This window comes from Silurus meridionalis, chromosome 9 (assembly GCF_014805685.1).
Source record: "Silurus meridionalis isolate SWU-2019-XX chromosome 9, ASM1480568v1, whole genome shotgun sequence".
NCBI lineage: Eukaryota > Metazoa > Chordata > Actinopteri > Siluriformes > Siluridae > Silurus > Silurus meridionalis.
In genome coordinates this window covers 20,754,790-20,767,996 of record NC_060892.1, presented here as the reverse complement: position 1 = coordinate 20,767,996, position 13,207 = coordinate 20,754,790, and the positions used below count along the sequence as shown (strand labels likewise).

The 13,207-nt window shown below is 41.1% G+C and overlaps 1 protein-coding gene across 2 annotated transcripts in view; it reads left to right on the top strand.

Moving 5' to 3' along the window:
- Positions 1 to 2,511: 2,511 nt before the first annotated feature.
- Positions 2,512 to 13,207, top strand: part of lrp4 (low density lipoprotein receptor-related protein 4) — an 80,907-nt gene continuing 70,211 nt past the window's right edge. For both annotated transcript variants that reach the window (XM_046857122.1, XM_046857121.1), the window contains exon 1: positions 2,512 to 2,806. In XM_046857122.1, the coding sequence (XP_046713078.1) occupies positions 2,749 to 2,806 (58 nt within the window). In that variant the 5' untranslated portion in view covers positions 2,512 to 2,748. The remainder of the gene's footprint in view (positions 2,807 to 13,207) is intronic.

The following is a 13,207-nucleotide window of genomic DNA, read 5'->3' as shown; positions in this document are numbered from 1 at the left end:
AAGGGACAAACTTATAAGGGTTAAGCTTAAGCACTAAACCTATAGGCACTAACATATAGTCATATTTTATCAAGTTCTTATCTCTTCAAAGATGCTTTTGGACAATGTTTACCAACTGTTAAAAACACTATTCCTATTAAACTGAATTGATTCGAATTGAATTATTTGCCTCTTTTGATTAGTTTTCTGATTATTGTCTGCTTAGTGTGTAACAATTCAGTGTTTGTTTCTTTGCAGATCTTTTATCTCCCATTCTGGTCTACTGATTAGCCATTATTTCTGCTTACATAAGTCTGTTTCCGATACAGATTTTTGCATATTGGAATGTCCATGCTGGCCACCAGTCCCTGTAGAGCTTTTAGCTTAGGTAAAAGTTTAGCGATGTCTTTGACATTGATTTTTGTATAAATAAGAATATAATTAAATCTATTTTTATATCAGCTAACTGTCCAAAGCAGGAACACCGAGAAAAAAAAAACCCACAGACAATGTCTCATAAAATATCAAAGTGTCATAAAATGTTACAGGTGAGGGACATAAAAATTAATAAAATCATATACTATAAAGCAAATATATCATAAAAATAAAAGCAGTAAAGTGAGATAAAGGACACATGGAGCAAGGGTTTATTTCTGCCAGTGTATATTACATTATAGTATTTCGGTTGCACAGTTAAATCTATTTGATGTGTAATATTTCTAACTTTAATTGCTTGTGCATTTAACTCTGATAACAAATGAGCAGTGGCCCAGTGCCAGGTTTCCATTTTCATCTGGCACACACACACACACACACACACACACACACACACACACACACACACACACATGGACAGGCGATGAACTCATCCAGATCCAGCTGCCAGATCCATGACAAAACTCTACCATAATGAGACTGCATCTCAATCATGATACCTTAGAGGATGTACAGCAGTTGATTCAGTGCTTGTAGTATCACTACAGTTAAAAAAAACTGGACTCAGATGAGCGATGGAAGAAGTCGTGTCGAGTGGGGAAACCTGATGCCTGTGTTCAGCATCTGCTACTGTGACGCCACAACTCAGAATGACCATATGTTCAGCAGATGCACGTTTACTCAGCAGCAATTTTTTTTATGTTTTCTGTTTCACAGGAACATTCTAGTGGGTTATTTGGAGACAGTGGACCTAAATGAAGGTGTTATATTCAACCCTGTGTTGGGAAAAGTGTTTTTAGATTTAATATTTTCAAGAACAGTTTTTGGACTCAAACAACTATTAAACAGTTACCATAAAATATTATTTTGCCACACTTTTGACATTGTATTTGCTGATAAAAATGCATGTAAAAATTATTTTTATAAAAAAGATTTTTTTAAATAAAATAATAATAATTATAATAATAATAATAATAATAATAATTATTATTATTATTATTATTATTATTATTGTTGTTGTTGTTGTTGTTGCTCGTAACAATAAAGATACTTAACAATTTTTTGTTCTCTCTCCCTAATACCCCTTTACTTTCCTTCTCTCTTTTTCTCTTTCTCTCTCTCTTTCTCTTTCTTTTTCTCCGTCAATTTAAACATGCTTCTAAGGTACCAGTGACCAGCGTTCCTGTCCCCTTCTCTTCTGACCTCCTTGATTCATCCCAACACCATTCCTTGGTTGGACTACTCTTCCTTATGAGTGACCAATGTGCAGCTCAGGATGATTACAAATGAACAGCCTAAAGATCCTGAAGTTACTGAGCAGCAAAAGAACTTTGAGGATGGATTTGGACCCAATATCCAAATTAATATCAACAGTCTGCTACAGTGGCTCAGGACCACAGTTTACATGAACAGTTTTGCATTTGAGCATCTTTCACTGACCTACACCTCAACAATGATGGAAATACAGTATAATGAATGGACATTCGGTGCCAACCAGATGAGAACGGGTTCTTTGAGTCTGGTTCCTCTGATGGTTTCTTCCTCATTCCATTACAGAAAGTTTGTTTTGTCACAGTCACCACTGGCTCGCTCTTTAGGGATAAACTTATAATGAAAAAAAATGAAAAAAAAAAAAAAAAAAGATAAGCACTAAATTGATAAATTAAAATCTTTATAACTTTTTTCTTTCTGTAAAGCTGATTTGAGATAATGTCCGTTGTTTTTTGCGTTATACAAATAAAAATGAATTTCATTGTTATTTTTAATTATTATTATTATTATTATTATTGTTATAATTATTATTATTATTATTATTATTATTATTATAGTGGATTTTGAGTATCGCAACGGATGTTACCAAAGTTACAATATGTAGGTACTACTTTGGTGTGTAATTTGATTGTGTATTTTATTTTTAAATACCTCTCGGTAGGCATTTGGTTGTAACTGAGTTTGGTTTTATGTTTATTTTACTGCCGTGCCCTGGATTACGCAATCCGTCGTCTGGTAAACACTGTGTTATAATCTCTCTTGAAAAGGACTCCCCCACCGTCTGTGAGGCACTTGGTACAGCCCGGCGCTCGGACTGCAGCTGCTGCTGCACTTTTCAGTCTCCCTTCAGTTGAGCTGAACTCCAGAGCAGCGCTGTTCCCCAAACTCTGTCCTGGGGAGGTTTGAAACCCACAGCACCGCGCTTCGACATGACTTCAGCGTCCGGTTCCTGTCCCGTTTAGAGGATTTACACGTTTCTTACCCGTTTATGTTTGTAGAATAACTTTCTGAGCTGCAGAACCCGCGGGGAACACAGTGTGTGGTAGTGGAGCGTTGCTTACCATGAAGCTTGCACTCCTCCTGCCTTGGCTTCTCCTAACTTTGTGGCTTTGCATTGAGTGTAAGTGGTTTTATTTTCCTCTTATTATTAGTATTATTCTTAGTAATGATGCTTATTGTTATTATTATTTTTATGAGCACCATTCTGTAGATAAAGTGCCTGCAGTGTTGTTTGCAAAAGCGTCCACAAACGATGGAGTTGAAAGGAAAGATACAGAGATAGAGAGCTGCTCTCCTCAAACCCTGAGATCTCCATCCAGTTGGAGCTTCCTGGTGTCTCAACAGGTTTGCTGACATTTCAGACAGCTCTGCAGGAGCAACACTGCATGCTGCACGGCCTTCACGTCTCCCTCTGACTTTCTATGGAGACGGGACGAAGCTGGAGAAAGTGTGTTTTGCAAGAAATCTCAGTCAGTGTGATGCTTTTTCCCAAAGCATCATCTCATTTCTTCCACTGCCTCCAACCTCCTTCCACCAGGTTACAGCAAGTGGGACCGAAAAACAAACAAACAAAAAAACCCAAAACAAATCGCAGCTTTTTGAAGACGCAAGTCAGTCAGTAAACAAACAGACAAACAAAATGAACCCCCTGAAGTTGTTTACAAACTGACTTATTCTATCTTTTGACTTCATTCATAACATTGACATTTAAACAGTCTGCCATTTAAACTGGAAAAAAAAATGTTTTTGTTGTTTATTAAAACGACATCGTTATATATTTCAAGAGAAATCTTTTTTATCAGAAATATTTAATCTTTAAGATGTTAGATGTTTGAACAGAAAAGATTTCTTAAGATGTTCCTCATGCCATCTTCTAATCTCTTCTACTGATCGGACGACATGGCGAGCGATTTGTTCTGAAAGAATCTAAACAAAACAAAAGGACGCCGGGTTTTGTGCGAAACTTTTTGCGGAGTCTTTGAGCGCTGGATGTCTTTAATTAGATGGTGGGGATCGTAGGGAGAAGGTGAAGGAACCTACGTAACTTTTCGTCCGAGTCGGTGTCAGAAAAATCCATTGAGCCAGAATAGTGTTTACATAATGGATGAACTTTATGGCAAAGATCATCATTTGTTAATGTTTTTGATCAGAGCAGAGATCAGAGCACTTCATTGTCTGAATACTTTGGAACAGACAGATGAACTGTGTGTGTGTGTGCGTGTGTGTGTGTGTGTGTGATTGTTTGTGACAGCTGATCTTACCATGACAAAAGCAGCACTGGCTTATCTTGCGGCCGTCTGATACGTTCACGGTGCGTGTGAAACGGGGTCTCGGGGTCTGCGAAACAAGTAAACGAATTGTTTATCGTGGGGCAGGTTTCACGTCGTCCAGGTTGCCTCGATCATCCTTACGCTACACGCCTCAGGGGTCCATGTCTCAGGTTTCGACGGGAGAACGAGTGGGTTAAATCCCAAATCCTGTCCATGAGACATATATTCAAGACACTTGCTCTGAGATCTTTCTTCCGCGTGCGATGTCGCTCACGTGCCACTCACATGCCGTCACACTATTTTCTGGCATATAGGCAAATGTTTAGTGGTTCAGGAACCCCGAAGGCTTCAGCGCAGAGAAACCCGATTTATCAGATGCTGCTGCATCTTTCTCATTCGAGCGTTTCTTTCCACCGGTCCGTTCCGGATTGATGGAATGCAGCAGGTTTGTTCTGATTTCAGCGTCTTGTTCGACTCAATCACACACAATGTGTGATGGTACTGCTTCTGTTAATGCCACGGCTGTTATTCTGGGTTGTTCCTGTTCGTTACTGTCTGCTAAATTAGATTAGTGTGATTTCGGTGCCTACATGCTGAATAGACGTTTGGCTCCAATTAAAAAGCAAAAAAAAAAAAAAAAACAGGTGTGTGTAAGAGTAAGAGTGTCGGCTGGGGATGTATGTCACCAGGTGTCTAGTGTTTATTTTGTTGCTTTAGTGCGTAGAACTCATGTCTCGAAGCACTTGTGATATTCTATTGATATGTGTGTGTGTTCTTGTAAAGCAGGTTTAGCAGCTAACTATGACTGAATGACTGGAGAAATGACTTCCTTTTGATGCGCTAATTCAAAAACGAGCGAATTCCGGAAACCTACAAGATATCCTACAGCTACAAGAAATCTCAGATGGCTCAAATGTTCCATACGATAAAACGGAGGCTGTAAGCTCATGGAAATCGGATCGACTTTCCAGTGACGTAGACGTCACGCTTAAGGAAAGGGTTTTAACCTTTCGAGTTTCTAACTAAACTCAAAAGACTCAGGTGTGTGATTTTCACTTTGGCGGATTCTAAAAGGTCTTTACGCATGAATCTTTGGGAAAATCCTCCCGGATTCGAGCAGCTTTGAAGTATTCACACCTCAGAAGTTAAGCAACTAAATAAAGAATAAATGATCCAGAGGGTGCAAACTTTCGAGCAAAATAGGTGTGTGTGTGTGTGTGTGTGTGTGTGTGTGTGTGTGTGTGTGTGTGTGTGTGTGTGAGAGAGAGAGAGAGAGAGAGAGAGAGAGAGAAAGATGCCATTTTTCACACTTTCCTCAAATGGGGGTCATCATCAAACGGTGGCACTTATTACAAGAAGTCGACAGGTGTGTGTGTGTGTGTGTGTGTGTGTGTGTAAGTGCTTGGTGTCCCTATTCCTAACACCAGTAATCACTTTATTTCTTTTGGAGTTTAAGATGTAAAAACCTTGAAACGGAGCTCATCGCTGCACACGAAATCGCAAGAATGTCCAATTCTCATACTCGTGAAGGGCTTCGGATACAAAGTGCATGGCAGCAATGTAGAATGCGATTCATCGGTTTCATTTTCAGCTACATGATGTAAAAGGTACTTCCGGTACATTGGTGAAGACGTGTCGGTGTGGCAAGACTTTGTTCGAGCGATACACAGTGCCAGTAGCTCATAGGGTATAACATGGTCTTGCATCACCAGTGAATGCTCATTCGATCCCTAACTGGACTTTTGGCATTAAACCGAAAGACAAAAAACAAAAACAAACAAAAGCATGGAATTTTGACCTGAAAAGGATTTGGGTAAACCTGCATTAAAGCATCAAATTTAACTCTCTATACCAAGAGTCGCAAACAAACACGATTTAAAGAGGCACATTTAAACAGTACATGGATTTACAATGGATCCTGGGTAATCCTGGATCGTACGGGATGTATTGGATTTCCTCTATTAAATACCTGTATTTTACTGTGCAAAATCAGCGCAAAATCTAAAAAAAAATATATATATATATATATTTGTTGTAGTTTAGTAGAACTGCAACAGTACATTGCAAGCAACTCGATATCAGTAGCTCAGTATGGCACCAGCCGTTTTGCTCGCACTTCACACGCCCCAGATTTGTGTGAAACGAATAAGCGCACGCGTGCCAAAGTGTTGCCCAATGGGTAAAAGGGGTCATGTGGTAACATTTTAAGTTACAAACTTTTAAAAGAAATGAAAATAAAAAAAGCCACCTCATGGACCCAATTACGGAGTTTACCACAACGGGGAAATGTTTGTTGTGAAAGTGGAGATGCTTTGGCTCATATTTGACACCTGTATATTCAGATTAATCCTGAAGGACCCACACAATGTGTAGGTTTTGCCCATGATGCTCAGAGGCTTTGTAGACTCGCTGCACATTTGTTTGCCGGGCCACAAAGTTGAAGAAAACGTACAAATATATATGTTATGTATCGTAAAATGAAGGATCTCTGACCAATCTGCGCTTAGGCGTATCGGAACTTGCGTCAGCATTCGTTAGCAAACGACTCCTGTTGCTTGGATGCTATATAATGAGTGTAAGGCATTTATATTTACTGCCCTCATTGTTTTCAATTGACTCTCATCCCACTCTCTTTCTCTTCCTCTCTCTTTCGCTCTGTCAAAGGATTGCTTTGGCCTTGGCCTGGAAATCCGTCTCTCGCTATTCCACATCACGTTGCACATTCCACCGCTCCCACTGCCTACACACACACACACACACACACACACACACACACACACACACACACACACACACACATTCATACACTAAACCAACCATGGGGCCCCAGCAACAAGCTCCATTAAGAAAGCAATTCAAGGTTCCAATAGGCCCTTCAGATGCCAGGCTTGTGTTTTAAAACGGTTTGGTAATGAAGTTGGAGAACTTGAGTACACTGTTTCGCGCCGCCTCCTTTGAAGGGTGCCAGTGGGTAAAAAGTGTCAAAACAAGTCCAGCCTTTTGGTTCGGCCATACCGTATGAGTGTCCCAATAATGCCTTTTAACCTCCCTCTCTGGCTCACTTTTGCTTTCCCTTCTTCTTGTTTATTTCAGTAACAAACCCAAAATAATTATAATGAGACTGGATCATATGTTACTAATGAGTCCCTCTTAATCAGCTTTTTAAAAATACGTTCAGAGATGATAAAGATGCTCTTTTTCCTCAAACAGTCAGAACTACTGTGCGTCCTGTTTATTTTTTTATTCCGACATTATTTACTCTTGCGCTTGGGAGAACCTTCTCTGATTTGGTTAATGTGTTCACATGCAGAGTAAAAATCTGTTCATTACCCGGTCCAACCAGCACCGATTGGACCTGAAAACACTGGGATAATTTCTGATTATTTCCAAATCATTTTGTACGTGTACTCCGTAAAGGAGCCAGTGTGGTATCTGGTAAACCAAAAAGCTTGACATTACCCTGTTACTGTACAAAACTGGGAAACGTGACTAAATTGATGACCCGCACTGGCAAAATAATGTGTGGCATATAATGTGAACAGGTTTGTAAAATTCTGAAGACCCTCGGGTCCATCAAAAATTCCAAGTTAAGCGGACATTTATTTAGCTTTTCCAGCCTGAACGTTGGGAATTCCAAGTTGAACGCGGAATTAAAAACAACATTACCCATCAGCGTTGATTAGTTGATCAATTTGTGTATCGCTTCATCCTTAGTAAACACACTTCATTATATGCCTCCTGATATTGTTCAGTACTGCTGTTCCCTGGTCGGTTAATGACTCTTCAAGCTCTTGGAAAGCTCCTTGACTCTTTGCCTTTGTGTGGGATGGAGTGTGTCTAGCTCGAATGCCCTAAGGGACACTTGGTCACTCGACGTGTCCACAATCAATCTGACGACACTGTAAAGAGGACGCTGTAAATCTCGCCGGCGTCCTCCTCTGCTTCCCGACACAAACACACAGAATAGGCGTGCATATCTTTGTTGGTCCAGGGTCGAGTGTGGTTTGGTGTGTGTGTGTGTGTGTGTGTGTGTGTGTGTGTGTGTGTGTGTGTGTGTGTGTGTGGATAATGGCCTGTTTGAAAGGAGGACGCTTTTGTAGGCATTTCGGGAACTGAGGCAGCCTTCGTCCCCTTCATTAAACAGTGCTTGCATGCATGGGCTTGTCCTCACTCCGAATTCCCTTCCAAAATAACAATAAAAATAGATTAGCACATCTTACTTGTGGCGAGCTTGTGAGCTAATGTGGCGTTTGCTTAGCGCATTAAAACCAAGTGCTGTTTCAGATGTGGCATCGGATGGGTTCTGATGGTTCGGTCCTATTAAGTTTTATAGCATACGTATAGCATTTTTAACAGCAGACACTGTGACCGAGAAATTTTAATCGAGATCTGGAAGATCTCAACAAGCAGCTCGAAAAGACATTCCAGAAAAGATGAGAGAGTTAAGCGAATAAATCATCCTGGAACGGGTTAGAAAGCCACTTCTAAGGCTCCGGCACTCCACCGAACCACAGAACTTCCCAGAAGTCGCTGGTCTACCGACATTCCTCCAAACAGCGCATCAACGACTCATCCACGAAGCCACAACAGAGCCCAGAAGAACATCTAAGAGGAGCATCGCTTGCCTAAGATAAGGTCTTCATTCATGATTCTCTGTCATTAGAAAGAGACAGAAATGCTGAACGGGGGTGGGGGGGTGGAAGACACGAGAAGCATCAAATTCTGCCTCACAATAGTTGCTAAACACCTTGACTTTCTGAGGATTGCGGAGTCACAAACGTTTTTCGGAAGACCGTTTTTATTTTTTATTTGTTAACATTCCACAATAAGGATAATGAAACATGGTGGTGGTAGTGTTGAGGTATGCGCATACCGAGTTGACTCACCTTGACTCGCGCAAGTCCACCTCTGAACGTAGTAGAAGTCTAGTAGAAGCAACCTGGACTTTTGGAGAATGTCCTATGATTTTTTTTAAAGAATTGTTAGCTATTTATCTACTTAATTTTAACAGGCTTTCTAGTTACATGCATAAAAGCTGCTTTTGGTAGATGTTGCGCAGAAGCTGACTATCTTTGTCGTTGGCAATTGAACATGTACAGTATATTTGTCCTACACCCTGGCCATGTTTAAGTCACAACCATGCCGTAATTGACAGCTGGTGTGTGGAGTTAAAGTGTCAGGCGATTTGATTGCTGGTTTTAAAGCGAGTCGGGGGATTTGGGTTGGACCGCTAAGAATGTGTCCTCATATGCTCACGTTAAGCTTTGCCTCACATTTGCCATAAAACACCTTGACGTTCTGAGGACTACTGTGTCAAAAAGTAAAGGGTTTTTTTTTTTTTTTGTAATCTGGTTAGCATTACACAATAAGTAGAAAATGAAACATGGTGATAGTAGTGTAGTGGTGTAGGCACGTTGTGATGTGGAGTGGCCTCGCTAGTAGTCCTGCAGTGAACCTCACTGAGATCAGTACATCAGCCTGAGCTACAAGGACCAACCAAAAAGACCAAGTCCTCTACAAGTCCAGCAATGTGTTAAAGTGAGATGAAGAGCTGCTCCAAAGTAACCTGAGCTGAACGTAGTGATGGTTATTTACGATCTGATTGAATCACCATGTTGTACGTGTTCGTATGTGTGTAGCGAGCGTGCTCTGAAGCTCTGAAGATCTTGTTCGTAAATGCCATGCTGTGGTGTGTAACTGATTAGCGGAATAAGCTTGGCGGGTATGAGAGGTTGATCGATGGTGGGCGTTTTGGGATTTGTTGTGCGTATGCCTGTGTGTGGGGTGGGGGGAGGAGGAGGCAGTAGGCCTGGCTTTTGTGTGCTTTTTATCACTTCCTCCCTCGCTCCCTCACACCTCTATTGGAGTGCTGCTGCAGTTAAGTGTCGCGGCCGAGGAGCGAGCGTGTGCGATTTCAGTAATAAGCCGAATTGCATGCCAGCTGCCTGCTTCCTCATTAGGCCAAGTCTGGCTCCTGGGATTAGGGGTCACAGGGTGACCAGCACCCACAAATATAACAAAGACTCGCGCATGCATGAGCCACTCTGTCTGAGGCATTAAATTAGAAGGAGCGCACACGCAATCACACGCGGTCATTCTGAGACGGGCCAAGCCAGACGTGTAGGTCCAGCCTCCTTTGTTGTTTACTCCACATTTATTAGGACGCATTCAGAGAAGGGAATCAAAGACTCTCCTATGATGGTTTTTTTTTTTTTTTTTTTCTTTCTTTCTTCTTCAAAGAATTGTTAGCTCTTTATCTGTTTAAAATCCTAACAAGATTTTTACTTACATGCCCAGAAGCTGTTTCAAATTCACATTTTTTTTAATCATGTCTTCGATGTTGGACAATTGAACATGTGTATTTGTTATACGCCGCAGCCATGTTTAAGTCACACCCATGCAGTGATTGACAACCGGTGTGTGGACCTTTTAACGCGCCAGGCGATTTTAATTGCTAGTTTGAAAGTGAGTCGGGGGATTTAGGTGGAACGAAATGAATGTGTTTTCACAAGCACACACACACACACACACACACACACATAGACACACACACACGTCACAAAAACCACAAGAATCACTATGACAGCTGCCAGGGTCTTCAATGTGTCTGTGTGTGTGATTTGTAGTACAATTATGAATTTTTTGCTTCCGTAATGTAGTTTTGAATCTGTAAGACTTTTGGAAAGATGGGGTCCCCACAATGTAAGGATTTTACAGCTGGTCCTCACAATGTATTAAAACGTGGTTGTGTGTGAGTATGCATTTTCATCACTCTGTATGACTTTCTTTAAGATCTTCGTGTGTGTGTGTGTCTGTGTGTAAGTAACAGGTGCCTGGCTCTGTTCCTTCACTGGCGCCCGTGGTCAGATATTTCCCCTTGGCCTGATTCCACATGCCCTTCCATTCCATAACTCCTACTGACATTGAGTTTTACCTTCTGTAAACTCATCACACACAGTTGGAAACTTGACGCACTCGTGTTCAGAGCCCAGATCTTGTTTCTCTTTGCGTGCCTTTTTGACATGGAGACATTAGTATTATTGTTATCACATGACACAATGCGTTTTTACTTTCTGCACACTAACGCTGTGATCCCGAGACGGCAAGTTATACTTATATAGCACTTCATTGCACTTATAGCACTTCATTACAAACCCGTGTCCATTTCACCTTATTGATTAGGGAACGAAAACATGGAACTGGAAAGCACACTTGAAGGATTTCCACTTCTTGGTCTAAATACCTAAAATCAGGGGAAAAAAAACCTGTATATCAAAATTCATACGTGTTCTGCGTATTATAACTTTTTCTGTGTGGAAGGCTGTAAAACTGAGGAAAATATGAATACATAGTAATACTGTCAGGATTAACTATGACCCAGTGAGCTCATCCAATCCAATAAACCAGTGCAATACAGCAGTGACTGTACAGTTAAGATCAATACTGAAGGATCGATCTATTAAGTCCAGCTTCTGTCTAACCGAGAGATGTGTGTGTTTGTGTGTGTTGTGCTAGCATTCTGTATCTTTGCATAAAAGGAAAAACATAATCCTTTCTTCAAGGTGACTGCTACGCCTGACTATTTTAATTCGTCCACCTCCCTTAGCGTGTTCTATTCCTAGCTACACACAGAGCAATTGCTTTTCAATTGTACAAATGTTTACTTTTTGGGCTTGTAATGAATGCCTGTTGTTCTGGGACAGGGACAAGTGTCACACGCGCGCACACACACACACACATGCGCGATTCCGTGTGCTCATGGTTCGCCGCATGCTGGGCAACAGGAGCTCTGAGCTTGGACACCACAAATGCTGCGAAGCACAGAATGATTGGGATAGCAGGTATTAAAGCGTATCGTCGCTCACCGCAGCGTCCTGACTCGCCTGTCACCCTGTCGCCCCGACACCTCCTGTTCCATAAAGCGTTTTATCTATTCATAGCACCAGCGCCGCTTCCCACTAGAAAACGATCCTCGGAAACACAGCAGGGTATCTATTTAGGGACGCGTCTAATCACGCTGTAATGACTCTAAAAGAAACGGATTACAAGGGAACTAAAACCGTCGGGCTGAAATGCTTTATTTCTGCACGTTTCTAAAAACCTAACGCATTCTTTATTTTGATTTTTTATTGCAACGATCATGCGGGAGGATTTTTTTCGGCGTGACTATTCATCACAAGCTTTACTGAATGCTTTTGTTCAAAGTAAACCAGATTGCAGAATCTATACTCATGGGTGTTTAGTTTATTCTGGAACTGCAGTTATATATATATATATATATATATATAACTCTGGGTGAGAACTACAAGACCTTTTAAAACACTAAAATCCTGTGCCACTCCAAGTCAGTGTAGGTTGAGGGTTACTGAAGGTTTCCTCAAGTGTTCATTTGGGAGGGTCTTGCAGGTCTTATTAACATCCCTATGACTTTTACAGTTGTAGCCAAGGGAGAGTGAGCAGATAACGGCCTCGTGTCAGCCATCACATGGCTTCTGAGAGAAGAGCTAAAGATCAAACAAACCCTCTGGCTTCTGCACACTGAATTCTTTCAGAGTCCCGTGGGCTCGACGTCTCTCTCATGCACGATTGAAAAAACATCTCAGTAGTGATAACAAAAGCCGACTCTCTCTGGCCAGCCTCCAGTCAGAGCTGGAAGTCTCATGACCTGCCACTGATCCACCACTTATTTCTTTCTTTTTTGCACTTTTTCATTTAATCATTCAGTAAAGAGCTTGTTATCCAATCAGAACAAGCAGTTGAGGGCTCTTTGGAATTATTGGATTTATATGCCAAGGTATTACAATGATTAGAGTAGCGAAACGTTCTAATCATTTTGATTATAGGTATTAAAAAAAAAAATTGAGTGTAATCTTTTCATTATTTGTGTCATTTTGTTAGCGAGATCAGATCGGGTTCCATGCCATTGATTCCTGAAAGATGATCTCCTTCTGGGGATTAATATGCTCATGCAAACCGAACTAATATCCTCTAATCAGTTCCGCATGATTCTGTTCGGTCCAGTAACTAACTTACTGCCTTCCTGAAATTCTCAACTTGTTTCTGAAAAGAATGAATGTCTAGTCTGGGGTTTTATTTTTTGCTCGTTAATAGTTCACTTATTTGATGCCCGTAAGCTCACTCTCTTTCTGGTCCTAGAGATTTTGTATGTTCTGTTTTGGGACTATCTGCATGTTGTCCAGACCCAGAGAGATGGGGAGTAGGACATGGTTGATACGGAGACATGAATGTTT